This window comes from Zootermopsis nevadensis, unplaced genomic scaffold (genome assembly GCF_977971745.1).
Source record: "Zootermopsis nevadensis isolate Lab colony 2312 unplaced genomic scaffold, Znev_1.0 Znev_ptg000020l, whole genome shotgun sequence".
Taxonomy (NCBI): Eukaryota; Metazoa; Arthropoda; class Insecta; order Blattodea; family Termopsidae; genus Zootermopsis; species Zootermopsis nevadensis.
Genome location: NW_028259152.1, coordinates 16,859,054 through 16,886,363, shown reverse-complemented (window position 1 = coordinate 16,886,363; position 27,310 = coordinate 16,859,054). Strand labels below are relative to the sequence as shown.

At 35.5% G+C, this 27,310-nt stretch overlaps 1 protein-coding gene across 8 annotated transcripts in view; it reads left to right on the top strand.

Moving 5' to 3' along the window:
* The window catches only part of LOC110826784 (oxysterol-binding protein-related protein 2), a 72,821-nt gene extending 46,240 nt beyond the window's left edge, over window positions 1-26,581 (top strand). For 6 of the 8 annotated variants that reach the window (XM_087352013.1, XM_087352011.1, XM_087352016.1 and 3 more), the window contains 10 exons: window positions 32-141; window positions 1,001-1,159; window positions 1,844-1,956; window positions 4,012-4,096; window positions 5,334-5,438; window positions 10,472-10,595; window positions 11,050-11,187; window positions 11,726-11,808; window positions 11,898-12,032; window positions 12,964-26,581. In XM_087352013.1, coding sequence (XP_087208139.1) covers window positions 32-141; window positions 1,001-1,159; window positions 1,844-1,956; window positions 4,012-4,096; window positions 5,334-5,438; window positions 10,472-10,595; window positions 11,050-11,187; window positions 11,726-11,808; window positions 11,898-12,032; window positions 12,964-13,066 — 1,155 coding nt within the window. In that variant the 3' untranslated portion in view covers window positions 13,067-26,581. The other 2 variants (XM_087352012.1, XM_087352014.1) reach the window with 2 other exon arrangements.
* The last annotated feature ends 729 nt before the right edge of the window (window positions 26,582-27,310 follow it).

Genomic DNA, 27,310 nt, shown 5'->3' with positions numbered 1-27,310 from the left:
AACAGGTGATGTGTGTTTCTTCCCTCCCCAGTATGTGGCTGCATTTGCTGTCAGCGCTTTGGCTTCTAATTGGGAGCGACTCGGTAAACCCTTCAACCCTCTTCTAGGAGAGACATATGAGCTAGAAAGAGATGGATACAGGTATGTAATACATGACATACATAGAGCATTTGTCAAAACAGCAAGTTATTGTTACGTCGCTTGCTAAAATTTCTCTTCATTTTTTTTCCTCCGCGCTTTTAAGGTTTTAAAAAAATTGCACAATTTATTTCATATAATTAGATTATGTCTTTATTACAGATTTTTGTTCCATTGCATGCTCATCGATTTAAATTCATCTACATTTACTTCTACGGGTTACAAATACTTTATTAACCTCTTATCGTCTGGTAAGGTAGTATATTTGCGTCATATTGTGAATTAGGTTAATATTTTAATATCAGTCGGTGATGAGTTGATAGAGACATGACGTGTCTGGCGGAAGACATCTGGAAGTCTACCACCGACTAATATTGAACATCAGATGAACCACGCCATATAAAAAACAATACCTTCGTTCTAATATATAAGAGTAATCTGATAAGAACATCTCAATAAATTGCATAACATTGTAAATGATTGTAATTCGAGTTTTAAATTTACCAATCTAATTTATACCTGAGGACGGTTAAATATAACCGAAACATGTCGTAAGAGACGTTCCAATTTGTAAATCGATCATTCGATGCGGAACGTGAAATGATATTTTAAATATTTTATATTTTATTATCTTATTAAAATTGTGATTTGACGGAAAATATTAAAACTCTTATCGTCTGTGCATTGCATCTAATACGTGGCACGTCTGGTGATGCGTCACATTAGCATATCCCTAAACCATTAACCCCAGAGTAAAAATCCAGCCAGCTGCAATACGGGTTAATACGTAACAACATTATTAAATGCCATATGTCAGTCCATTCATTATTTTATAAAGCAAAAATGTGTTTAAAATGTTCAGGGTCGTGTGTGAACAAGTTAGTCATCACCCACCAGTATCAGCATTCCATGCAGACTGCAAAGACTTCATATTCCATGGTTCAATCCACCCTAAACTCAAATTCTGGGGAAAGAGCGTAGAGATTCAGCCCAAAGGACAAGTGACTGTCGAACTTCCCAGGTGAGATGTGCAATGGAATATAATATTATTAATTAGAATAATATTTTAGACAGAAAACTTCTGTGACAGGATTTAGAGGTTACATTTTCGACGCAATTTTAGTATATTTTTTTTACTTTCAGCCTTTATTGAAATGCCCTTTCCTTAAAAATGTTGTTCATATTTTTATGTGTAAGTTACAAATCTGTATTTTTTGCCAATGTTTGATCTTCTGTAAAGATACATAGGTTTTTTTTCTATTTTGTTGTTATTTTATAATTTTTTACGTATAGTTTTTGTCTAAAGGCACATGTCCATTATCTTACGTCACACAGACTTTGCTTCTATTTCTGAGATGGCGGAGCGGTGATGTCTTACTATGGCTATAACATGTGGGAACTGTCTGTCCGCCCATCTAATAACTTTCCATGGACTTTCAAGAAATTTATTGTGAATATCATTCTGTCAGACCTTTGTAATTTTCAGTTTCCTGCCGTCAGAATACGAACATGATGTTTTCCTCCCAACATGCAATGTTGATTACATTATTTTCATTACAGTTTAATTTTAATATTACCTATATTTGCATTCTCTTCTCTCATAAATTGAAAACAGTATTAACCTTGAAACATTTCTGTTCAATGTCAGCAGGGAACAAGTTACTGGAAATTACTGCTTATGCACGTACTTGTATCGTAATTGCAGGTGGGGTGAAGCATACACTTGGACTAACGTAAACTGCTGCGTACATAATATAATTGTGGGGAAATTGTGGATGGAACAGTACGGGACGATGGAAGTAACGAACCATGTCACAGGTTAGTGGGATCGCAATGTTTCAGTGAACTGTATAAGATTTGAGGTTTTCACAGCGGTGAGTATGAAGATTTCTCTCTTCTGAGTTGTTGCGCTGTGTAGTCTGGTCATCGCCCTGTTGACGGAGGCAGTATTACCTCTGAAACGTTGGTAAACATCGACCAGACTACACAGCGCAACAACCCAGAAGACAGAAATCTTCATACTCTGATGACGGAGGCAGTATGACCTCCGAAACGTTGGTTAACATCGACCAGACTACACAGCGCAACAACCCAGAAGACAGAAATCTTCATACTCATCGCCCTGATGACGGAGGCAGTATGACCTCCGAAACGTTGGTTAACATCGACCAGACTACACAGCGCAACAACCCGGAAGACGGAAATCTGAATTAACTGTGTTTGGCTATTTCAAGGAAGTAAAATGTGTAGGCCTATATGTACAATTGCCAATACAAAATTACTCTGTAATGTCACGTCAGTATATGAACCCATCTGCTGGGTGAGCAAACTATTGTTGAGATTTATGTTATGGTAGTTACTGAACTACTACAAAATATAGTAAACACCTGTTTACAGAAATGTCTATTAGCGGTAATGACACAGCAATTCCTATAGAAGAAACTAGCTGATAAGCGCCTCGGTGCAGTCAGCATTATACTATCGCACAAGTGACTCGCTCCTAGCCTTCCCCTTGAAAACTCCACCAGCCAAAAAATACTGCGCCGACTATAAACCACCTTCCCTGCAGATCTATTTCATCAGTTGCCCCTTTATCTTTCATCATTTTCATATGTAAAATTGCTGAATGAATAAAATTTCCTTGTTAAATTTGTGGTTTTGTAAGTCAGTTGATGTATGATGTACGAGGCGCGTCCTCAAAGTAAGTTTCCCTGGGGCCGTTTACAGAAACAAAACACAATTTCATGGAAATATTTATTGCAACAGATACAGCAAGTGTCCAGCTATTTATCAACATGTTCGCCACCGGAATTGAGACATTGGTCATACCGTGGGACCAACTTTTGAATACCTGTGTCGTAGAAGTCTGCCGCCTGGGATTGGAACCATCTCCGCCTCTCTGTCATTCTCAAAACGCTGACGCTGACCGGACAGGAATTTCTTGAGGTGTAGGAAAAGATGGAAATCACTGGGAGCGAGGTCCGGGCTGTAGGGTGAATGATTAAACACCTCCCAGCTGAACTCCTGCAGGAGACTTGCTGTCCGTCGAGCCGTGTGCGGCCTAGCGTTATCACTGACCGCACTTCACAGTCGGCGGGAGCTGGAATAAGAACCTCCATCTTCAACAGCTGCAACGATGCTACTGTGAGAACGCGGGAAGTACCGTTAGTGCATGCGCCATGCTACGTCATTGCTCTATCACGTACGCACAGTCGCTTCGCGCAATATAAGGTTTGCTAGCTGTGGGACGAGTGGGAAACTTACTTTGAGGACGCGCCTCGTATATTTGGTGTTATATTCTTCTAAAACCAAAACAGATGTATACACACATTCAGTGAATAAAATAAAATGATATTAATAAACTATAACATATGTCAGTATTGGCACATGGTTAATTAATGTATGTGGCGTCGGTGTTTACAATGACCACCGTTAGCTTCATGTCACAGTTGACAGTGTCAAGCAACCTACTAACAAGTGGCCACCAAAGTTGCTGCTGGGATCGCTGCATAAGACCATTCAATTTCTTGCTGGATCTCATGAAGCGTTGCTGGCTTCGTGCTGTACGTTGTGTCCTCATGTAACCCCACAATGAAATGTCAGGTGTGAGGTTAAATCTGGCAATCGTGGGGAGTACTCAACATCTTTTGTGTCTTATCGATCAGTTTGAATCTTGGGAAAAGATATTGCTGTGCCATCTGTTAAGTTTAGACCACACTAGATTTCCCGGAGATCGATAACAAGGTTAATATTCCATATTATGATGTGTATAAATCTTTATGGGACATTTTGTGTATTTGCTGAACAAATATCTGTGCTTCAGAGTTTTGCAACTCACATGCTTAATTTTAACAAAACATGGTGTTCCAATAGGTCTTCGGGCAATCCTAACCTTCAAGCCAGCGGGCTGGTTTTCCAAGGACCTCCACCGAGTGGAAGGCTTCATCACAGACAAGCAGTAAGGTGTTTTCAGTTCAAGAACACTTAAGATTTTTATATACTGTGCTATTTGAAGTATTTTCCTGTGGATGGTTAATTTCTGTTTTATGATCCACTGCTCTGGGTTATCAGAACATCGGACTTAATGAAATCAACAAATCAGAATTGCGTTGTTGAGGAAATGAAGAGTAGACTAAATATGGGGAATTTTTGCTACTACGCAGTTTAGAATCTTTTGTGTCCCTGCCTCCTATCTAAAAAACTAAAAGATTAAAACATACAAAACTATAACTTTAATATTTGTTTTGTGTGAGTGTGAAACCTGGTCTCTCATATTAAGGGCAGAAGGCAGGCAGAACAGGGTGCGTAGGAAAATATTTGAACCCAAGGAGGATGAAGTAAGAGGAGGCTGGAGGAAACTGCATGATGAGAAGTTCAAGGGGGATTAGATTGGCATGGCATGTAGCATGCATTGGGAAAGTGGGTAATGTGTACAAAATTTTCATTGGAAAGCCAAAAATGTACCATGCTATGACAGTTTGATGCTCCAAAATAATCTTGTATGTAAAGAGACAGGTTATGAAGTTCCATTCATTCTTAAACTCAGCGTTAGATTTAGGTGAATGGTCAGCTTCCATCTGTGGTCACTCTCTGCCTCTGGTAAAAGAGTCCACAGTTGGATTAAAATCCGGTTGGACCCTATAGCCGATGTGGATGTGGTGATGAGAATTATGTCTGTCCCAGCGTGTTACCTACAGGGGTCCGCAGTGGCCGCGCGGTCTGAGGCGTGGGCCTTGTGCCGCTTCGTCGCTGGGACCGTGGGTTCGAATCCCACTCAAGCCATGGATGTCTGTGTTGTGCTGTCCTGTGTACAGGTAGAGGCCTTGCGACGGGCCGATCCCTCGTCCAAGGAGTCCTACCGAATCTCTCTAGATCAAGCCAACGAAAAAGTTGGGACCCGCAGTTCTCAGGCACTTGAAGAACGGGTCGTTCCCAGTATCCCCAGTATGTTACCTACATCTGTATAATTAGGAAAAATTAGCTTCCATTTAGGCAGTGATTTTTTTTTTTTTTACACTTTCTTGTTGTGAAAGTAAATAACCAAAACTTTGATGTTTTTGTTTAGAAATAAATTTTCAAGGGCCTCAGGATTATGACCTGAAAAATGTAGTAGTGGGTTTATTCTTTCTAATTTACAATGCGCTACTATTAACTTAGAGGTAAATGTCAGTTTTTTTTTATTTTTCTGTCCACAGCAAGAAGAAACTGCATTTCCTTTATGGCAAGTGGACAGAGTTCATTCGATGTACAGACATCCCTTCCTATGATGAGTATGTGCGAGAGAATGCTCACAAATTCAGGTGCAGGTCAAACCTTGTTCCATGGTTGCACAACAGAGTACCTGTTATGCTTGCATGTGTGTCATCTTGCGTAGAACAGAGATGATTATAGTCAGCACAGAGCGTGGTTCTCAAATGATGTTTACCCACGTTCATGAACGCATTGCTGCTTTTCACAACTTAATTTTGGGCATTGGGGCGGGAAGAAAGTTGCTAGTACTCAGATAAGGTGAGGGTGTCTGAAGGCCTTATTTTTTAATAAAAACGTTAATCTGAAGGTATAGAACAGTGGTCTCCAACACCACAGGCACCATGGCGCCTGCCAAGGCCTTTTTTGGGTGCCTGCGTTGTTAAGGAAAGAGGTTATACTGAATAATGAAGGCCGTTCAACCACGAACATTATAAAATCAAAGCACAGATCTTGACGATTGTTTCCGAGCAGAAACATCATCCTACACTCCCAAATTTGAAAAACTGGCCGATGAAATGCAGCGCCAAACATCACACCAACTTCCCACTTGAGTAATAATAATTGTACTTATAAAAGTACGTATTTTTGATTGTGTGGTTTCTTGTATCATTAAACGTCGTGTTGTTTTGTGTATTATTTGGTGTCCATATCTTATTTGTCCAGAGAAAAGAAAATTTTGCTTTGTTAATTGGTTGGTGCCCGCCACGATCTCATAAACTCTCAAATGTGCCCATAGGCACAAAAAGGTTGGGGGCCACTGGTATAGAATTTGGCAGTTCTGAATTTCTCATGAGGAAGCCACATTTCACATTTGATTTGTACAGAAAAATATGCTGTTAAACTGTGTATCATACCATATCCATACATACAATAATAATCAGTACCTCACATGATGTTGGTCACAGTTGCATGTTAACTATAATTGCTCTTAGTGCTTGCCATTCAGCTCCTGTTGGGAGCTGGGAAGTGACAGTTGCATGTAACTGTGTCATCAAATGCACTATATACATCAATCTTCAGTATGCAATGTCCCAGTTTAATACGTAGGCTATTTTAGATTTTAAGTTTTCATAGCAGTGTAAATTTGGATTGTGATATTCTGGGTTATGACACTGTATAATCTAATATTTCAAGGGATACTATAACCTCAGTCTTCAGTGTAAAAGATGAAGCAATGGATTTGTCCAAAATATTTGTGTCCGCATAGAAGACTGCATGATGTTATAATCCGGAAGACCACAAGTTAAACGCTTAGGTTATTATTCACATTAACCAAAGAAAGAAGGAAAATGTTTTCACAGTATTTTGTTGCCTGTTCACTTAAATCCTCTTTATACCTTCCAGTTAAGCACAGAAGAGAACATTTAAATTTTACTACACTGGAAGCAGTGAAGAGTTAAATAATAAAATAAAACTTAGTAACTTCATTTGAGGACCTCTGTGCTGGCCTATTAGTAGCTTGTGAATTATTTGTATACCAGCTTTTTGAGCATGTTTCCTCACACCTTTATTCTGCATTTTATAATTAAATAATTGACCTTTCTTAGGTGTGTTCACCACTGAACGTAGCCAAAACATGCCTGTGCCTGCCTGTCTTCACGTAACAACTCAAGAACCACTGGATAGATTTTCACAAAATGTGAAAATGGGGAGTTTTACCAAAATTTGTTGATGCATTCCAATATTCATTAGAACTGTATAATAACAGACACTTACGATGGAGATTTGCATGCCCTTCTTTGAGTGGAAGTTAATGGATGCTGCGTCTCTGTAGTTAATCCCCAGTCAGCCACCCAACCACCTGAGGTAATCTTTGGAAGAATTCTTCATGGTTGGCATGGCATCATTACCCAACCAGACAGGTAGCAGATGCCCCATCCAGAAAAATTCCAAGAATTAAGTATTGTATGAAAACTAATGAACTGTGTGTTAAGTTAAAGCCTGTAACGGGCTTTAGACTGTAGAATCTGCTGATCATGCTTATGATGGTTAAACAGTGAGCCACATATCTTTTTAGTAGAATGAACCAGTGCTTGTTCAGTGTTAGTAGGCTGGACCAATATAATAATAAAATATAAAGTCGCAACAGGGTGAGAAGTTTTGCAGTCTACTGCAAATTGTCATAAAGTGTCACTGATACAGATTACTGAAACACATGTAATGGGCAAAACTTAAGCATCTTTCTCCCTAAAAGCATTTTTCTTCTCCTCCTCCTTCTCCTCCTCCTCAACTTTCTCCTCCGTCTCCTCCTCCTTCTCCTCCTCCTCTGTCTCCTCCTCCTCCTCCTCATTCTTCTTCTTCTTCTTTCCATGGCCTCCTCAATTCTCCTCTTCCATTCGGTCCTCTGTTACGTCCGTCTGTCCGAGGCTTTGATTGAGGTTTCGAAACATCTTTTTTACTCCACTCTATCATGGTTTTTATAATTCTGTCATTCCATCCTGGTCTCGGTCTTCCTCTCTTCCTTCTCTCTTTTGGTTGCCATTTCATAATCTTCTTTGGTAACCTTTCCTCCTCCATCCTTTGCGCGTGTCCGTACCAAATCAGTTGTCTTTCCTCTATCTCCTCAATTATATCTCGATCCATCCTCATGCCCTAAAAGCATGTATGTTGAAAATTTATACATCTTTATGCTGTAGGACTTCAGCTACATTTTGGATTTGATTTGTATTGAGATGATGTATCAGTGTTCTGAGGTTTACCTCGTATGATGGTCCGTCTTAAGGAACTTTATATCTACTCTGGATAACAATGTTTCCGTTCATGTTTTTAAAAAAAAAGAGAAATATTTTAAATCTACCCAGAAACTACAGTCAGCTCTGAATGGCTTTCCCAAAAAATTAAGGTGTGAGTCCCAGTGCCTGAAACCACTTTAGGTTGATCTGTTATTGATATGCTCGCTGCCCGAACACAGGCGTTTTATAAGTGAACTCATATTTTCTCTCTCAGTGTTTACCTTCTCATTTGTCCACCTTCTGTGAGTGCAAGTGTTGTTGTGTGACCACTGGAACTCAGAAAGAGACCTGCAGAGGTGTTATATATCATATTACTGTTTAAGTGTTATAAAGATATAGGTGTAGGAACTACTATGTTATTAACGAAGTCACTGTTACATGATAACCCGTTACATATACAATTTAACTCTGCCTTTATATGTGTGAGAATTTTAAGATAAAACCTATTTGTTCTGGTGTCAAGCAGGAGTTGATACAGCATCCGGTATGACTTCAGTTCTCCAGGATTTATAAGATTAACCCTTTCCACGCTGAGTTTTATTTATGTTATTTTGCATGTACATAGAGGATCTACAATTTAAAATACAATCCATCGACAATCATGTACTGTGGTATAAAATGAAGTCAGAAGCAGGTCTACCCCCATGTAATAGACTCTCCATTCTCCCTTGCGCTACTTGAGTTAAGGTCATCACCCTGGTTGCTAGGCTACTACCCTTGTCAGTTTTACAAAAGTTGTGCAGGTATTAACATGGTGTATTTACAAGCAGTATGTTCGTTCATTCATTCTCGAACGTTACTTTGCATCAGAACATTTTACTGCTGTCCATGAACCGTATAGCAGGGAATATCCTGACAAGGAAGTATTGAACAAGGCAACAGTACACCAACTGGTAAATTTTTTTTGGCACATTGGAAGTGTTCGTGCATCAAGTGACAAAACATCTGAAATTACGACCGTGTCAATTTGAAGAATTCAGTATTGCAATTGATTTTATCATTTTGTGTACGAAATGGCTCATGTGCAGTAGTTAGGGTTACATTTTAAATGGAACATCCTATAATACGACTGTTATTAATAAGATGGCACAAGTAATTTTATATTAATTTATATTTAAATTTTATTTAATGGCTGATATATTTCTCACTCATCATATAAAACACCAAATTTATTAAGAGCAGAAGAGGCAATTCTCAGGTGAAAGGGCGGTAACTGCAAATGGCTCCAAGTCAGTGGTGAATGCTATGGTCTGGCTAGTAGCGCACTGCAAGACTACTGAAATGCGTAGAACATGAAAAAATATTTTACTGTATAACACAAGAGTGGCATGTCGCTGCTGCTACTGCTGTTGTTGTTGTAGTTGTTGTTGCTGCTGCTGTTGCTGTTAAAAATCTTAGCGCTGTAGTGATTTTTGAGGGATTTAGTAATATTACATTTCTATGTGACCTGACTTCTAGACCAGGATATGTCACTGCTTCAAGTAGGCTGAGGCAGATGATTGCTTTGATTTAACTGTTTATCTGCATGTATCTGAGTACATTCAGAATACAGGATGCTAAACATTGTTAAGTGTTGAGATTTGATGTTCTCACAGTCGTGAAGGAATCAGTTGTAGTCATCTGGGTGGAATGTTGGTAACCACCTACAAGACTCTGTGGCAACCAAGAAGACCAGTTTCAGAATTTCTATGTTTTTCTTTATGTTTAGTTAGTGGTAGAGTAAGGCAACACTATGTAGTGTAATTGTTAGGCTTTGCATGTTTGAGGTTATGTTTACAAATATTTATTTAATTAATCATATTAAATGTGATAAAATATTTATGAAACTTAATTTCATAATTAATTGTAATTAATAATTCTGAAATTAATAAAATTGTTGTTTATATTGTCATATCCAGGCCTGCACAAATCATGAGTGCCAGGTTGCCATGGCACCCACAGTTTGCATGATAGCACCTAGAATTTTCTAAATATTTATTCAGAAGATTTTGTATCTCCTCATATTATTATGTAACATTTTTAAATGTGTACCGTGTAGTTTCAATTCCATCGTATAGGTAGCAGCTTTGGTGCTTATGAATTAATTTACTTGAATATTATAGTCTGTTTCTGAAATACTTTTTAATCTGACTCATAAATTTATGGAGGTGGCTTCTAAATTTATAAGAAATTCGTGCAGGCCTGGTAATATTTTTAAATTATATAATTGATTAGCACTGTATTTTCTCAGACACTAGAACCCTTAGCTTTATTAATAAGTGAAAGAACTATATGAAACTACAAACTGTTTTTTGGAGAATACTTAACATATCCATTATTTAGTTTACTGCTATATCTATGTCTGAATTTAGGCGTGATGGTGATAAAGGAAAAGGAGCGACTCCTAATGACAGTCCTTCCCATACGCCAAAGAAAGTGCTAGCAAAACTCAACAGCTTCAAGGTTGGACCCTTCAAATCAAATTCTCAATCTGAGGTATGTGTACAGATTGTAAGCGTTATAAAATCTAAGGCGGTTGATACCGGAGATGTCAGATATTCAATAAATAGACTTTCATTTGGCCGTCAAAAGATTTTTTTCTCACATTTAAACAGTCGTTTTCATTTTGTAATCTGTAGGAACATTTAAATTTGAACTACTTGTTTCCCACCATACTTTATTACATATTGTGTTTTTGTTAGTATATTTGTTGTAAAATAAAACATAGATGGACTTCCGAACATAAATATAATCTTATCATATTAGAAACTTACATTTTATTTTCACATATAACACAAGATTTCAATGCAGTTTTCTTTGGTAATAATGTATGTGTGCACATACGAAAAAAGTTGGGGAAATCTGCTTGAAATTGATGATGATATTTACTGTGCAGAGGTTTGCCAGTAGAGAATTAACTGCATGTGATTTTTTTTTTTGTTTTTATTAGGGGAGTGTAGATGAGGGTTGTCCCATACCAGATGTGGCTGAAGGGGAGCTCCCCAAGTGTGATTCCACATACTCCATTGACATTCCCAATTCAGTTACCTTGTGGGAAGCTGATCCAAGACCAGACCGAAGTTCAGAGGTTAGTTTACTGTACTAAAAACAGCGTTGTCATCGTATGGACAGTGTTAATTTTTCCTGAGGTTCGTATTTACATATAATTAATTAGTATTTCCCGATTCTAAGAAAATTTATGGTTGTGTGATATTTTATTTTTATAATCAATGCAACATCCAGGAAATGTGCATTGAAAATTTTTTAAGATGTTTACTTTAAAGTCTTAAAACCCAAGGACCTACTTTTTCTCTAGCATTTAAAATTCGTATCTCCAGAAGCAACTCATCTCATAGTTAGGGCGGAATTGGTTTAATGGAATACTCAAAGGCATAAGAACAGCCTTTTCTGAATGACGCACAAATGATTTTGAGTCTTGTATAAGTGACACTTCACAATTTGATTTTCAAATATATTTTGTAATCTTACAGTTTATTTTATAACCTTTTCTAAAATGCTTGAAATTAATTTGAACCAATCCAGTTGAAGCAAAACTTCACACATTTATTTCCTCATGTGTTTCTTTCAAATTTTTGCCTCATTTGATGTTAGTTTTTTTCTTTCAGTATTACCAGTTCACATTGTTTGCCATGTCCCTTAATGAAATGGAGGAAGGCATGAAGAGCAAGCTTTGTCCTACGGATTGCAGGTGAGGTGACGTTGCTTTGGAATCCTCGCTTCAGTTTTCTTCGTAACTGAAGCACATCCATTGACTGTATTCTGCCATTACTGTCACAGGTTTCGTCCTGATATTCGAAAGCTGGAAGAGGGTGACATAGATGGAGCTGCCGCAGAGAAAACTCGTCTTGAAGAGAAGCAGAGGGATGCACGAAAGGCACGCAAAGGAAAGAAGGGCCTTGACTGGGCACCAAGGTAAGTTTCTGTGTTTGTGAGACCATGTTCATCTGGATGACATGGTCCTGTAGAGAAGGTCTGGTGCCCGAATTTATAACTTGTGTTGGGCGAGGCCGTGGTCTAGGCAACACGGAGTTTTCCTCCGTGGCATCCCAACAATTACTCCATTCACACACAGAAGAAGGCAATGGCAAACCACTTCTGGATCATCTGCCAAGAACGTATATGAACAGGTCCCAGTCCGAGAAGAGGATGGAAGGATCCTGTTCATATGGACCTGTCGTCAGACAGAACACTGAATAATAATAAGATGAGGTGGTCTAGCGGTTAGAACGCTGGCCTTGTAATCCTGGGGTCTCGGGTTCGATTCCCGGCGGTGCCCGATTTTATAACTTGTGTTGGGCAAGGCCGTGGTCTAGGCAACACGGAGTTTTCCTCCGGGGGCTTCCCCGGTTTCTCCGTGGCATCCCATTCACACACAGAAGAAGGCAATGGCAAACCACTTCTGGATCATCTGCCAAGAACGTATATGAACAGGTCCCAGTCCGAGAAAAGGATGGAAGGACCCTGTTCATATGGACCTGTCGTCAGACAGAACACTAAATAAATATAATAAATGTCTAAAGTAATGACTAGACTCAGATCATTGTTTATGGCTTCAGTTATGACAGTCCAAAATTTTAGTTAGCATTTTATACATATATGTTACGTTAACTGGAAAAATAACTTTCGCAAGCTAGTGAGTATTCTCCGCTCCCCCATTTCCATATGAATGTCAGGCAGATTATTTCATATGCCCTTATTCATAATTTTAATTGCTTTTAAATTATAAAATCACACGAAAGCATTAATTTTTGTGTCATAAATATGTTTAGATATACAAATAATAATTAGATTTGTAGAATATTTATAGATTTTATTTGTACTGTGCTGAATGTGTGTGTTTCAGGTGGTTTACACCTGGCACAAATCCTCATACAAAGCAAGAAGACTGGCTGTATAGTGGTGGGTATTGGGACCGAAATTTTTCAGGCATTCTTGATATCTTTTGAGTATTTCTTCAGCGCTCATAACTTCTGGAATTTCTGTTTTAAACCAACGATGGAACAGTCTTATAGATCCATCCTGCTGGAATGTTGTTAGCAATAGTAAGTGGAAAACCTTTTGAGCTGTTGAACTTTGGTTGCTCATGTATTAATTATGTAGACAAGGAACAGTCTTTCATGGGGCAGATCACTGCAGAAGTACAGTATCATGTCCTAGAAGATCAGGATTTTTGTTAAATACTTTGGTTAAGTAATCTTGGTAAACTTATAATATGTAATAGTATCATAATTGACTTATGCTTGAAGTAGGAATTATTTCTGTTCTTTATTTTAATTTTGTTCATTATCAATAAAATTATGTACAGATGCAGTAAGCTGTGGAATGTTTTTTTTTATTACCATACTATTTATATAAAAGAAAAGCTGCCTGCTTGAATAGTAAGGTCATTGTCACTAAGGTCCAGTGACTCCTTCATAAAATTGTGCATTGATATCTCATCTTTCAGAATATTAGGCAATACAGAATTATAATTAAAATGAATTGATAATCGCTTGTTCTTAAGGAAAAACTGCAATATATCTAGCTGTCTATACATGTGATATTTAAGGTGTATAGCAACAAAAATGTGAACTTAGAAGAGGACATTTATTATCGTCGTTCTAAATAAGTACCATGCAGATGGAACAGCATTTTATCTCTTCAATGAACAGTGTGGAAAAATTACAGTACAGTTCCAACATTTTAAATTCTTGTTTCTTTATGGAAAAGTAACAGTTATAATAAAACAATCTTAAAACCTTGCATACCGTGCAGTGTTGAATATTTATCTAAAATAAAATAAAACAGTTTACAAAGATTTTTCCTGTACCTACACAATGCACACAGTCAACATTACAATGTTCATAATATTCACATAAATTTACTTTTTTTATAATTTAAAATGGAAACGAGCATGCTTGCACAATCAATTGCCCTGTGTGTCACAGTTTTTACCTGCGCATTTAAAACCACAAAACTCACATATTTTAGTATGTTCTTACGCGCAACAGAAATGCCATTTATTTTTTTGTAGCTATGTTCTGAATGGAATAAGTGATGTTCAGTATTTCCTGGTTTTTAAACCTCTTCCATGTGGTTTAAGAACTTTTATCTTCAGAATTTTCTTCTGGTATGAAAACAAATTTGAGCTATTATATCAACCGTTTAAAGCCATAGCTCATCTAAGTAATATTTGAGAATTCGGTCTATTTTGCAAATAAAATTCCACACTTCTGCATTTCAAATCGGTGGGTTAATGCTGTTTAAGGAAATGATGTTAGTTTATGCTGAGTATCATATGAAACCCATAAATAATAAAAAAAAAATACAGTGTTACTTATTGTTAAAGCAGATGGTACACAGAGTAACCACTCAGCTTGAAAAGGTTAATGTTTTATTTTGCGAAGATGTTACAGTGATTAGATGTCTATGGAAATGTAAGTAATGTCTTATTTACTGTATATAGAGCATTAAGGTTTTCATAGAATTTAATCAAAATTACAATCTGCAGGCTCAGATTTTGTTAGCATTTAAAGTAGTAACTTTGAATGTGTTAGTACAGTTATTGTATAAACTAACTGAATGGAGCAGGTTTCTTGTGAGAAGCTAATGGCCGCTCATCTAATTAAAGAAATTCCCTGCCATTTATGGAATCTTGAGGTTCGTTGTTTTTTTTTTCTCACTAGCCTACCAGTCCTAAGCCAGCTAAATCTATCTGCATCATCGTCACCATATTCGTTGATTATTAATTTTAAAATTAGCCTCCCATTTGAACCTGTATTTCCAAAATTGTAGTTTCCATTCAGTTTTTGTATCTAAAATTTCTTATACATTTTTGATAGCACCCGTGTTACGTGTTCAGATCAGCTACTTGATTTGATTACCTTGTCTTCGTTATCTATCTATGACTTTTAAGCTGAAATATACTAACAAAATAATGTTTCTTTACTTAGAAATTAACATGAAGGATTGAAGAAGTGTAAAATTAAGAAGTTTCTGCATCATTGTGACTTTATTCTTTTCAAGTTTCATTACTGTTAAAATCTGAGATTGGTGGTGGGGGGGAGCGCATTTTTGTAAGTACAATAAACTTCTGAAAATTTATCTCATTCCTTGACTTGGACCACAATAGTTAAAACAACGAAACAGATGCCCTAATTATATTAATCTGCAGTAGCAAATAGTTGAAGTTGTATACTGTGTTGATTGGAAATGCAGATTTTATCTGTAAAGGCCTTAATAAAACTCACATTACTCTACAAAGCGTACATCTCTTTGAAAAGTTGAGTTGAACTTTATATAATCCTAAATTAAATTGTTTTGTTTTCCTTACTCACAAACTAGGAGTCTGTCTTTTTTAAATCTACTGTTGCAAGAAAGTCAAAAGTTAGAAAATTGTTGGATTACAAACTATTTCTTATCTCCCTGTCAAATTTAAGAAATTTAAAGTAACAACAAATTATGTTTCTGTTAACTAATGATGCTGCATTGGTTTACTTTTATTACCAAATCCAGTTATAAACTTATCTTGATGTGGACGTTAAATGTTGCAATTCACCTAATCAGGTTATCATCTTTGATGATGAAAATAATCTTCAAAGAGCCCTTCATGAACTGAATAAAGTAATTGCTGAATATAATTTTGTGATTTATAAAAAAAAAAGAAAACAAAAGTTATGGCCTTTTGCGGCAAATGGCCTGTGAGGTCTAAGCTAATGATAGACAACCAGCCTTTAGAGCAAGTATATCAGTTTAACTTTCTGGGGTACCAACTTTCATACCATGGAGAAGTGGATATCAATAAAATGTTGGAAAAGTTTAATTATGTGTGCAGTACAATCAGATGCACTTTGAAGAACAAAACTAGAATGGATACTCGGATTAAATTTTACAAAGTTATAGCAGTGGCCGCTGGTGGCCTCTACGGAAGCAAAAATTGGACGTTAACAAAGAAAGAATTGGAATTGAAGCAGCTGAGAATATATTTATTATAAAATAAATGTGAAACAGGATTTATGTAGGTGACTGCATCAGACTTGTTGCTGAAAATATATGAAGTTTTATTTTAAAAATAATTATTGTAACATACTTCAGGAACCAACATTTGTAGGAATATCAGAATTCTATTTGCTATAAGACTAGGCTGGAATAAAGGTACAAATTTATGATATTTGAGATTCTCACAGCAGTGAAGATGGCAGCGCTGGTCTTCTGGGTTGTAACGCAGAAATGCTGGTTTCTAACTTCAGGTCCACATTGTGTTTTTCCCAGAAGACCACATCATCAACAACCTAAAAATTTGCTTAATGATACCATTAAACTTGTTGGACAGACAGTGTTATGGTCTCTCAGATATAAATTAAAGCCGATTGGTTTCTCTTTGAAGTTTACTTTGTATCAAAATTTTATGATGATGTAGCAATAAAACTGAAGAAGAAACTCGGTACCACAGCTTGTTATGTGAATACTGTTCTTTCAAAATTAAACAATTTTTTAGATAAAAAGTTGTCCACCAATATAAGTTAATAATAATGAATAAAATACATAACAACCAAAAAGTCTCTTAATAGTTCTGAAGAGAGATAAGTTAAGTGACAGGCAGTATGATTATACCACATCCATGTATTTTCCATTCTTCCATCTGGGCCTTCCATGATATACATAATGTGAAATCTGATAAAATGTTTTAATTACAATTTTGTTCAGAAATCTGACAAGTCTGTACCAAAAATTTGTTCTGAATCATTTGAACTGACATGTCATAAATATTAAATTTTGAGTTAGCTTCGTCAGAATTTCTGGTCCAGAGTTTTAAATATAGACGTCTATACTTTTTTTTTTCAAAATAGGCAGCAAATTTTATCCAAGTACGTACAGAATTTGATGAGAGACTCTCGGGGTACAAGTCGCGTCAGGTGGCTGAAAGGTGAATAAACGATATGTTCAGCCGCCTGATGCAGCTTGTAGCCCGAGAGTCTTTCATCAACTTCAATTGCTGCAAAAGATTCACTTTATACATTCAGAATATTTCTCAGGTATTTTTTTTTCCAGTACTCAGTTTTACACATTGTTTCAAATGTTTTAATTTTATGCATCGTGCCTATAAAAGTTCATGGCACAATTTGCATATGTTAACAATAAGATTTTCAAGATAACCTGAGATCAGTTTATTTATTACTGAAACATTATTCCATTTATTGTAGGGTTAAACGCTGTTTATTGTCACGCTGCTCTGGCACAGATACTGATGCTGTGTAGTTGTGATCGCATTTGAGTGATGTATGGATGATGTGTTGCCACTGTTCAGCATTCCTGAGACTTGGCATTCGTAAGAGAATTGTGATAGAAATGCCATTTTATATAATAGGAGGAGGGGAGCAAGACTTTGTAACTTTACATCCATTATGGTATACATACAGTATTAAGTGAAATCGTGCAGTTTTATACTCAAGTTTCATCACAGAAATGAACTATGAGTAACATTTCTTGTTAATTATTACTAGGTTAGTGTTACAGTGACATGACGTGGCCAAGATTGTAGACAGTTGTGCTATTTTAAAAATGTTGTTGATCGTATGCAATTTGATTTAGTACAGGTCCTTCCATTAGCATCCTCATTGTTATGTTCATTGAAACTGAAATTGTATAATAAAAAAAGAATAAGATTTAAAATAATTATGAAAAAACATGTATCCAGGATTACCATATTTTATTTGAGAGATGTAATACATAATGTTCAATGACTTCTCAACCACTGTCTAGTTTTTAGTCACCATATCTATGGGGGGGGGGGGGGTACTATTTTGATTAAAGAATATATTTGTTCATAAATATTTGTCTTATGTAATATGATAGCTTGTACGACTGAGAGAGACAATCGATTCAGAATTTCAGAATAAAGCGCAAGTTTTATCAGAAAAGTACAAAAGAACTCCAAAATCCCACTCGCATAAATTGCATGCCCCTCTTTCTTGTGCCCTTACATTAAAGCATCAATTCTTCACCCAGAGTTTTCTTAAAATAACTGAAATAAAGAAGTCCCTTATTTCTTATGACGGTCTTATAAATGTAGTAATGAAAGTGCCCTTTCTTGGCTCTGGCGTTTCTTAAAACATATGCACGGAAGTTGCTTGGATATTGAGATAGTCTTATGAATAAAATTCCCATTGACAAGTTTTCTGTTATTTATGCCCGTGTTGACACAGTGATTGCTTTATGAATCAGGCGCCAAACGATAAAACAGTTTCGAGCATTATGTCTGCCTTATTAACCACATCAGAAACAGAAACAGCTAATGCTCTGTGAAGGAATTGTGTGTATGAAGATGAGAGTAAGTGAAGTTTCATATCATAATTTATCACTCTTGTCTAGTTCTCTTCATTAAAATGATTTTGAAGCATTTTACAAATGCAAGCTTTGATATGCATCATTCAGGTCTCAGAACATATTTATGTTCACACAATTATTGTACATGATTTGGAAAGAATCTGGTGAGAGTGCGAGTAAAGATTCCTGAAAGGAAAGTTCACTTTTGACCACTACTACCTCATTATTTTGACAAAGTTCTTAGAACTGAACTCCACAACCAAACTATCTTGCATGGAAATGCATGAACATATTACTGGTTGTCTTAAAATTTATCACAGAGATTCTTTTAAGTACTGGTAACTTCACTGAAGTTTTGTGCATCATGTATTAGACCACATGGAATTTTGTGACTATATATGTAATGACTCATCTTGAATGCCTACCGTTCAGTTGAAGGGTCCCTTGATTGTCCCGTGCTAATTAAACAAGTCGATCCTCTTCTTGTGCTAGGATGTGGCCTCTATAATCCTGCACAAAATTAGCATCTTTAATTTGTTGTCTACCTCATTTCATGACGATACACCACCTAGCGTTTTCCATGAGCCTTAATTTTGGACAGAACATTGTCATTATTCCACCATTGTCGTAGTCATTGGTCTTATTACTGCGTTTATTTTTATGATATCATTAATGTGATTGTTTATAGTTGTAATCAGCTGATATGTATGGTATTTAGTGGACCTGCATCAACTCCAGATGCTTTTAGCATCAAATAACTTATAGTTATGGATGCTGAATAAGAGATATGTAAGATAAAGTGGTTATGACCTAGACAAGATCATAGCTCAGAAGCCACACATAAAGACTGAGTAAAACCATGAAATATCTCAAAACTGTTATACTAATTGCCAGAAGTCATACCTCTTTAATATGAATCGAAGTATCACTGTTTATTTAACCTGTGTAATAAAGTTAAAACTGAATTTTTTAGCCGCAGTATAGACTACATAGGTGTAAGTCGAACAGAACAAATCTCGAAAGTTCTGGTTATGACTTATCTTAAAGTAAGGCTTCTGCTTCCCTCCTCTGCACTCTTAAGTGCTGCAAAATCTTGCAGTTGGAATTCTGTATATTACAGGAGAAACAATATTTCAGTCTCAGCAGTGCTGACTGCTTGCTGCATCTGGGTGAAAGACGATTACTTTCTGAATTTTTTCTGTGCCAAACGAAAAGAATCTTAATTGTATTTATTATAACAGATGCCGTAGCTGCCCCAAACTTAGTTGTAAGTCCTGCACACAAACACATACTCGTACATTGCTTACTGCTGATCTACATGCATAGAAATAATGTGAATACATTTTGTAATTATTCCAGGCTTAGAAACTAGTCATGAAAGTCAGTTTTTGCTGTATTGATGTCAATTATCACTGCTAGACTGATATGACTTAGTCTTAATTAACAATCTTAGAATTTAAAAGTATTGACAGTAGGATCAATCTCATTTGCAGTCTACCGTTAGGTCATTAATGTAGTAACGATTTTGGATACAGCAATATATGTTTTACAGAATATAGTTTTTTTTTAGAGATATACGTTGTTAAAATGTAACAGTTATTCAGATTGTAGGATTTGAGGTTTTCGCAGCGGTGAGTCTGAAGACGGCAATCTTCATTTATTCAGATGTGTCAGAATGCACAAAGAACATTATAAATTGCAAGTAGGAAATAAACTAAAAGAACATTTAGTATTTATATTGAAATAAAACCTGTTGTACATGTTACTGTACAAAGAGGAATGTGTGTGTCATTCCTCCTCCTCCCATATTTTTTACTCGTGTTTATGCTAAATTATAACATACAGAACATGAAACACACAACATACGAATCCACAGGTAACAGCATCACTATTCTGTAATCCATTTGTTTAATGATTTTGATGTACAATTAGTGGATTATTTCATTATATTTTATCATTAACAAAATTAATACCTACTGTTATTTGTATTAAAGATGTGCAATAACTTGGGTACAACTGAATAACCTGATGATGACCATTTTTATCTAAAACATGTAATTCAACCAAGTAGAATTTGAGGTTCTCAAGGTGCTGAGTCCAAAGATGGCCATCTTCTGGGTTGTAGCGCTGTGTAGTCTGGTGGAATTTTAGTAACGTTACACAGGTCCTTGCTGCCTACATCATCAGGGCAATGATTACCAAACAGCCATCTATGTAATTCAACATTAACAAACACTTTTAAAATTTTGAAAATTATGTGAAAAAAAGTGACAGTGAATATATAGTCAACAATCCAGGTAGTGCTTGGTTTCATTAGAAAGAGGAATCCAGATGTGGATTTGATTTGTGTGACAAATTGTTGAGGTTATCATGGTGGCGAAGATGTCAGTTTTGGTCTTCTGGGTCAATTAGTACTTTAGGTGGTTGCCAAAATTTGAGAGGAATTTTGGTAACCACCTGCAAGACTGCATGATGTTACAACCCAGAAGACAACATATTTTATTTATTACATACATAGATACATGTATGGTACATATGTGTAATTTATACCATATATTGTTGATATATTTCTTTAACTGATGTACTAGAAGTTCAGAGAATTAGTATCGCTGTATTATATTTGAGTGCAATCATTTACCCCTGAAGAATTTTCTGTCAATACTGGAGCGGTGGAAAACACATTCCTGCTGTGCGCAGACACTTCTTTTCTGAAAGTAGGCCTAGATGAGATTCCAGACACTGAAATGCCACTATAATTTGTGTATAGGGGGTGTTGAAACCCTCCTTAATGATTTGATGATAATTGCCCTTAGTTATTTACTTCTGTATATTGAAGAAAGTGCTGCACTGTGATCCTGAAGGCAGCTTATGGTACTGTGATAGACTTTGTACTGTACTTGTAAACTTAGAGTGTCTGTATTACTTATAATTGATTTCTTGTTCTGATGTCGGTGAAAATTATTACAGAATTTAACATTTAAGGTCCCCAAGATATATTTTCTAATTCTGAGATGTTTTGAATGGACTGTAATTTATTTCCTTAAAGTTCAGTAATGAAACTGTTTATAAACAAAATATATCTGGGAATTGCTTTTGAAAAATCAAGAGGGTAGAATTAATAATTTATGCAGTCAGGAAAATGGTTGTCAAGCAGATTTTGGACTGGTTTTGCCTCTTTGTGGTTATTTATTAATGTAGATATAGTTATTTGGAATTATTATTCCAGAAGAGCCTTTTAAGGAAAACTGGCTTGCATGACTTACTATTTTATAGACTAAAACGTGATTTCAATTTATAATCTTTTAGCATACTTACACTTCCATTCTTGTACAGCTATTATGAAGTTACTTAACCTCTTACTAGAATTGACAGAAGCCTACAGTTTATTCAGAAACAATGTGGCATATGTTGTATTAAAAATAAAATGAACTGTTTGACAGATAGGAGTACTTAATGTTTTATATAGAATGATAAAGTGTGCATTGAGGTAGAAACTTTGTATTATGGCACCAGATTCTGCCTACATTGTTACAAACTGAGATACATAAAAAAGTGAAACATGTCAAAGAATTTTCAGATTTTGAAATACTGTGAAAAAAATGTTCGAACTTATTGTAATTCCAGTAATATCTGTCAAACTTTAAACTAGAGGTTCTCAACCTCTCCCAGACTGAGGATCAAATCTCCACTTATCATCTCTCGAGGTTATAAATGAGGACAATCTATTGAAACTTGATGTCAATTTATTAACAATGTAAATAACTTTCCATTATAACAGGTTCATATAGCATTGAATTCTTGTTTAAAAAATCAGTCTATAGTGAGACATCGTTTGCTGCGTTTGTTTCAGTAATCTTTTAATATCTGCTTTAATTTCTGTCACTGAGATTTATACACATCCCTCTAAATGCTCATCAGTAAGATGCATCATAGTTCTTGATTTGCTCATAGCAACTGAGACTGCCAAATAGTGACTGCTTTAATAAGACATGTTCTCTGATTTCAGAAAATTGTTTGATACAGGTTAACCCATAAGGTCTTAGATGAAATGTATGAGGGCCACAGGTTGAGAACCCCTGCGTTAACCTAATCAAGCAAAGATATATCATGTGAAATAAAGAAAAATAATGTACAAACGTGAGTGTAATTGTATATAGTAAAGGTTTGCAAAGTGTTAACTATAGTTTTAGTGCAGGGCTTTGGTTATTTCTGTTGTATGCCCAATTCTACATGGGATCAAATGGAGACACCTGTAAAACTTTATGCCCGCTGCAAAACCACAAACTTACGATTACTGGTGTTTTCAACAAAACTGTTCTGCTATTGGAAGGGATATGAAATTCCTATGTAATGATGTCTAAAAATCTTCAAAATATGTTACAGTGTATGCAAATTGTAGATTACCTTTTTGGAACAATTTTAGTGTACTATATATACAGGGAGAAGGAGTAAGTCACAGTTATCGTGGACTGTTCCTTTAAGCCTGTTTCTTGCTTTGGCCCTCTGGTAGGAATAAAACCCTGGCTATCCACCCCATAGCCAATCACTTTACTATCTGAGCTGTTTTGATTCATAACCATAGTGGATTTGACATTATGAATATAATTGTTGTCAGATTTTAATTACTGAATGAATTTAATTTACATTTATAGTTTCAAATCATAGTCAAAATTATATGTTGATGGTGGTGGTCTGGGTTGTGACTCCATGTGAACTTGTAAGTGGTTACCAATGTTTCGGAGGAACACATTGCCTCAGTTCTGTAGTGCAGCACCCTGATGTGTTATGTTGATTCTTGTCGGTTATTATTCAGTCATCTTTTCGCACACTTACTGTTCAGTAGCTTCATTTTGTTGAACTTCAAGTTTCAGCCCAATGGGACCCTCATCAGGTTCAAATATAAGTTCAAAGTCATTGTACTGAAACCATATCACTTTTGTTTCTCTCCCTATGTTGTCTCAAATAAAAAATAAAATTAGGAGTAAAATAAATAATAAGTAATACATTTCCAGTGCAATGACCTTGAACTTACATTCAAACCTGGTGAGGTCCCAAATGGGCTGAAACTTGTAGTTAAAAAAAGTAAAGCTATTTAACAGTAAATGTGTGAAAAAGTGACTTAATAATAATCAAGAATCACCTCAATCGTGCCACTGTAGAGGGAGACAGTGTTATTTAAGATTATTTTTAACCACGTAGAAGACCATATGGTGTCTTCAAGACCAGATCTGTACTTCCATCAGACCTTCAGATTTCAGGGAACCAGAATTATATTTCATAACTGAATATCTGCATAGTACAATAAACTTGAAAATAAGTAGTTGTAGTACAAAGTTTTATTCTGTTGTGTTATGCATAACGAGTTGTTAACAATTGAAGCACCTTTTAATATTATTATCAGTTTATTAATTCATGAAGTAATACTACAATTTTGAAAATTATTTTAATATTTTCATATCAGTTGATGGCTTTGCAGCTGGTCTCATACTGTACAGTAAGTATTGTAAATGTGTGAATCATAATAGCAGTAGTAATAATAATTATAAATAATTATCACTGAAACTGTATCATAAATTGACTGTGAAATGTAAATATAGATTTAGGTTGCACCAAGCTGTGATGGTTCCTGGTTTGGACAGTCACTTCCCATATGGACGAACCACCTGTAATGTAGGTACTTATATGTTTCACTCACTTAGCACATAGCAGGATTTTCACTTGAAACACAGACTGAGAACAGTGTTTGTGGTAATAGTGAAGGGTCTTTAAAAGACATGGAACGTAAACAAAGTGAGATCTGCCTTACACCATTCTCATATTTTTCAGCCGATGAGTTAACAGGTTCTACATTTATTGAAAAGATAATGGTGACACGCAGTCACAAATTATAAAGGTTGTATTTTCAAAGCTTTGATTTAACCCCTTATTGTACACGAAAAGGTTTCTTAACATCTAAATGCTGCAGTGCCAGCTGGAATTTAAGTTGAAGATTTAATAAGTAATGTATTAGAGTAGTATTAAGAAACTGATCTGTTAAACTGTTAGTGCTAAAATATTGTAATGATAAGTTGTTGAGAGAAAATAAGTTGCACAGTTCTGTAGTGCTATATGTAATAGCTTAAAATCAATTTTCTTTCAAAACAGATTATAGGTTAATAAACTAAATTAAATACAGAATATGTAGATCAAAATGCACAGTACGATAAACTTCCAATTATTCATGTGTGCATCATCTGGTTTTTTGATTATCCATGCACGACTTTTGTTTTACATAAACGCAGACGTGTGAACTAGACTTCAGACATCTTTCCATGACTGCTTTGTAGGATGGGGGTGGTTGGTTTTGGGGGGTCTAGAGAAGATGTGGTTGAACAATGCCTTTTCCTCTGTACTTTTTGTTCAGTATCATGGTGGGGTGGAGAGGTTTGTTCCAATGGTCATGGTGGTGGAGAAGGGGCATGCTACACGTACATTTGGTCTTTTTCAAACATCAGTGTTTTGCAGTCAGTTGTTGAATTGTGCGGTAGTTGGGTAAAAATGATGGTTAACACTTGTGGATCTGAAGTAAGATGGCTGAAAATCGTTAGAAAATGTACTGCCACTAAGACAGGAGAATGAATTACCTGAAAAATTTGAGAGATCAGAGAATGGGCAACAGAATTAGCAGGGACTGACTGTCTATGAAATGACACTGAAGATGAAAACATTATAGCATTTTGGAAAAGAGTGAGTGATGGATGGTATATCTTGGGCATGGTCCTCATGATTCCAGAAATGCTAGTTCAGCCATGGAGGAAAAAGCAAGGGATCACTACAAATTATTTTTCAGAAAAGTGTCAGGTTTTTGTGAGAAAATGTGAAGTTTGTAAATACACAAAATATTTTGTGTCTTCATCAACCCAGATAATGGGAAGTTTACTGTACTTACGTTTCAGTAAATGTTCTCCCCATATTCGAATAGAAGGATAATTAAAACACTGGTCTGTACTTTGCTCTCTGAGCACAGAAATTTTGTAGTCACTCTTAATCATCATTAATCATACTATCATCAGCAATAAAAAACCAACAGTGTTTGATACAGTATTACAGGCCGATTTCTTAGTCTGGTTAATATCCTATCATTCCGTTAGAGCTAAGATGTGTAATAATATACACTTTGTCATCAGATCATATTGAGTTGTCTTCTAATTAAAAAATGAGGTTTTACAGTTGTATAGTATATTATCAAGACATTAAATTTTACAAGAATATTCTGTAATGATTGACTTAAGTTTGTTTGTTATTTGAATTTTTCTGTTTCTTTTTTCTGTGGTAGTAAGTTAAGGAACTTTGCAGGAATATATCACAATGAAAGAGACTGTTTATTTTGCTAATATTTATGATGAAATATTGCATGTGTATTAAATATTTATTCTTTCAATGAACTAACTTGTCAGAACCTCATGACTCAACAAACATACATACTTGCTTTCCCATTTTAAGTAGCACAATGAATTATTTAACAGAAAAATTTAGGAAAGGTTAGATTCAGCTGTTAATTTAAAGCACAAATCTCAGCTAGATAATAATTAAAAATCCAGATGCTACATCCAAGAAATCATATATCTCTGTAACATTTAGGATGTTAAGGACTTTTTAATTGAGAACCAGGTGGCACTCATTAATATGCTGTGTGTGCAGAATACCAAGTTATTGACTGCTAAATGATGTGGTAATTATACTTACCGCTATTCTGTAAAGAGTTAAGCTATGAGGAATTAAAAACCCACAAACACTCAGTCTAGTTTCAAGAGTAACTTAAATTATGAGAACACAATGAGCAATAGTAATGAATATATATATCGTGGTCAACAAACTTTTAGTGCTTCCTTCTACAATGGGCTAATAATACTTTGTGCTTGCTTGTTGTAGAAGTACCAACTGAAGACATGTAATAAGAAAACATTTAGAGGACAAAGAACTGTCTTGTTGTAAGAGATCTAATTTTAATTGTGCTCTTCTGTTCCTTGACTGTGCAGGTTGTATCTGTTATTGAGTTGAACTTTCCCATTGTATAATATTAAAAACTATCATATGCTGTCATTTGTAGAAGTTGTAAATCAGTACTTCAAATCCTGTGTTTCAGTGGACTGAACATAATTAAATTATTAATACTATTTGCTTGTATATTTTAAAAATATTGTAATTAATCCCATCAGATTCCTCATTTACAGTTGAAAAGAAACTGGATTCAATTATTGCACACTGTTGAAAATTAATAATTTAGAATTAAATGTGTTTCCATATAAAAATAGAAGAATGGTGCTTGGTGTAATAAATATTATTGCTGTATTTTTTGTGCAGAAACAGCAGTGCCATAAATGTTTTTTCCATTAATTTTTGTGGATACTACTTCCAATTAGGAAGTTCTTCCTTAAGAAGTTGATATTTAACTCTTTAAAGCCAAAGTTCATCTAAATGATATATAGAATGTAATTCATCCCTGCAGAGGATGAAGCACAACACTTCACCACTACAGAGATAAAATGATTAATGCTGTTTTATGGAAATAATTCCTGTTTACACTGAGAATCAAACAAAACCCATAAATACAAAATGCAGTTATTGATTGTTAAAGCAGATTGTACACATAGTTACTGCTTGGCTCTAAAATGTTAATCAGTTCCTCAAATAATTTATTGCTTTTATGGGACCCAAAGGATTCATTACCCTTTTCAGTAAAAACCACCAGTACATAATGTATTTCTGTATTTTTTTTTTTTAGCATTTCTCATATCAATGCCAAGGTCTCCAAATTTTCCCTTGAGATGTTTTTCATAAAATTGTTGTGTATAATACATTTGAAACACATCTCATCTTTCTTGATTTGATTTCAGTAGATACAA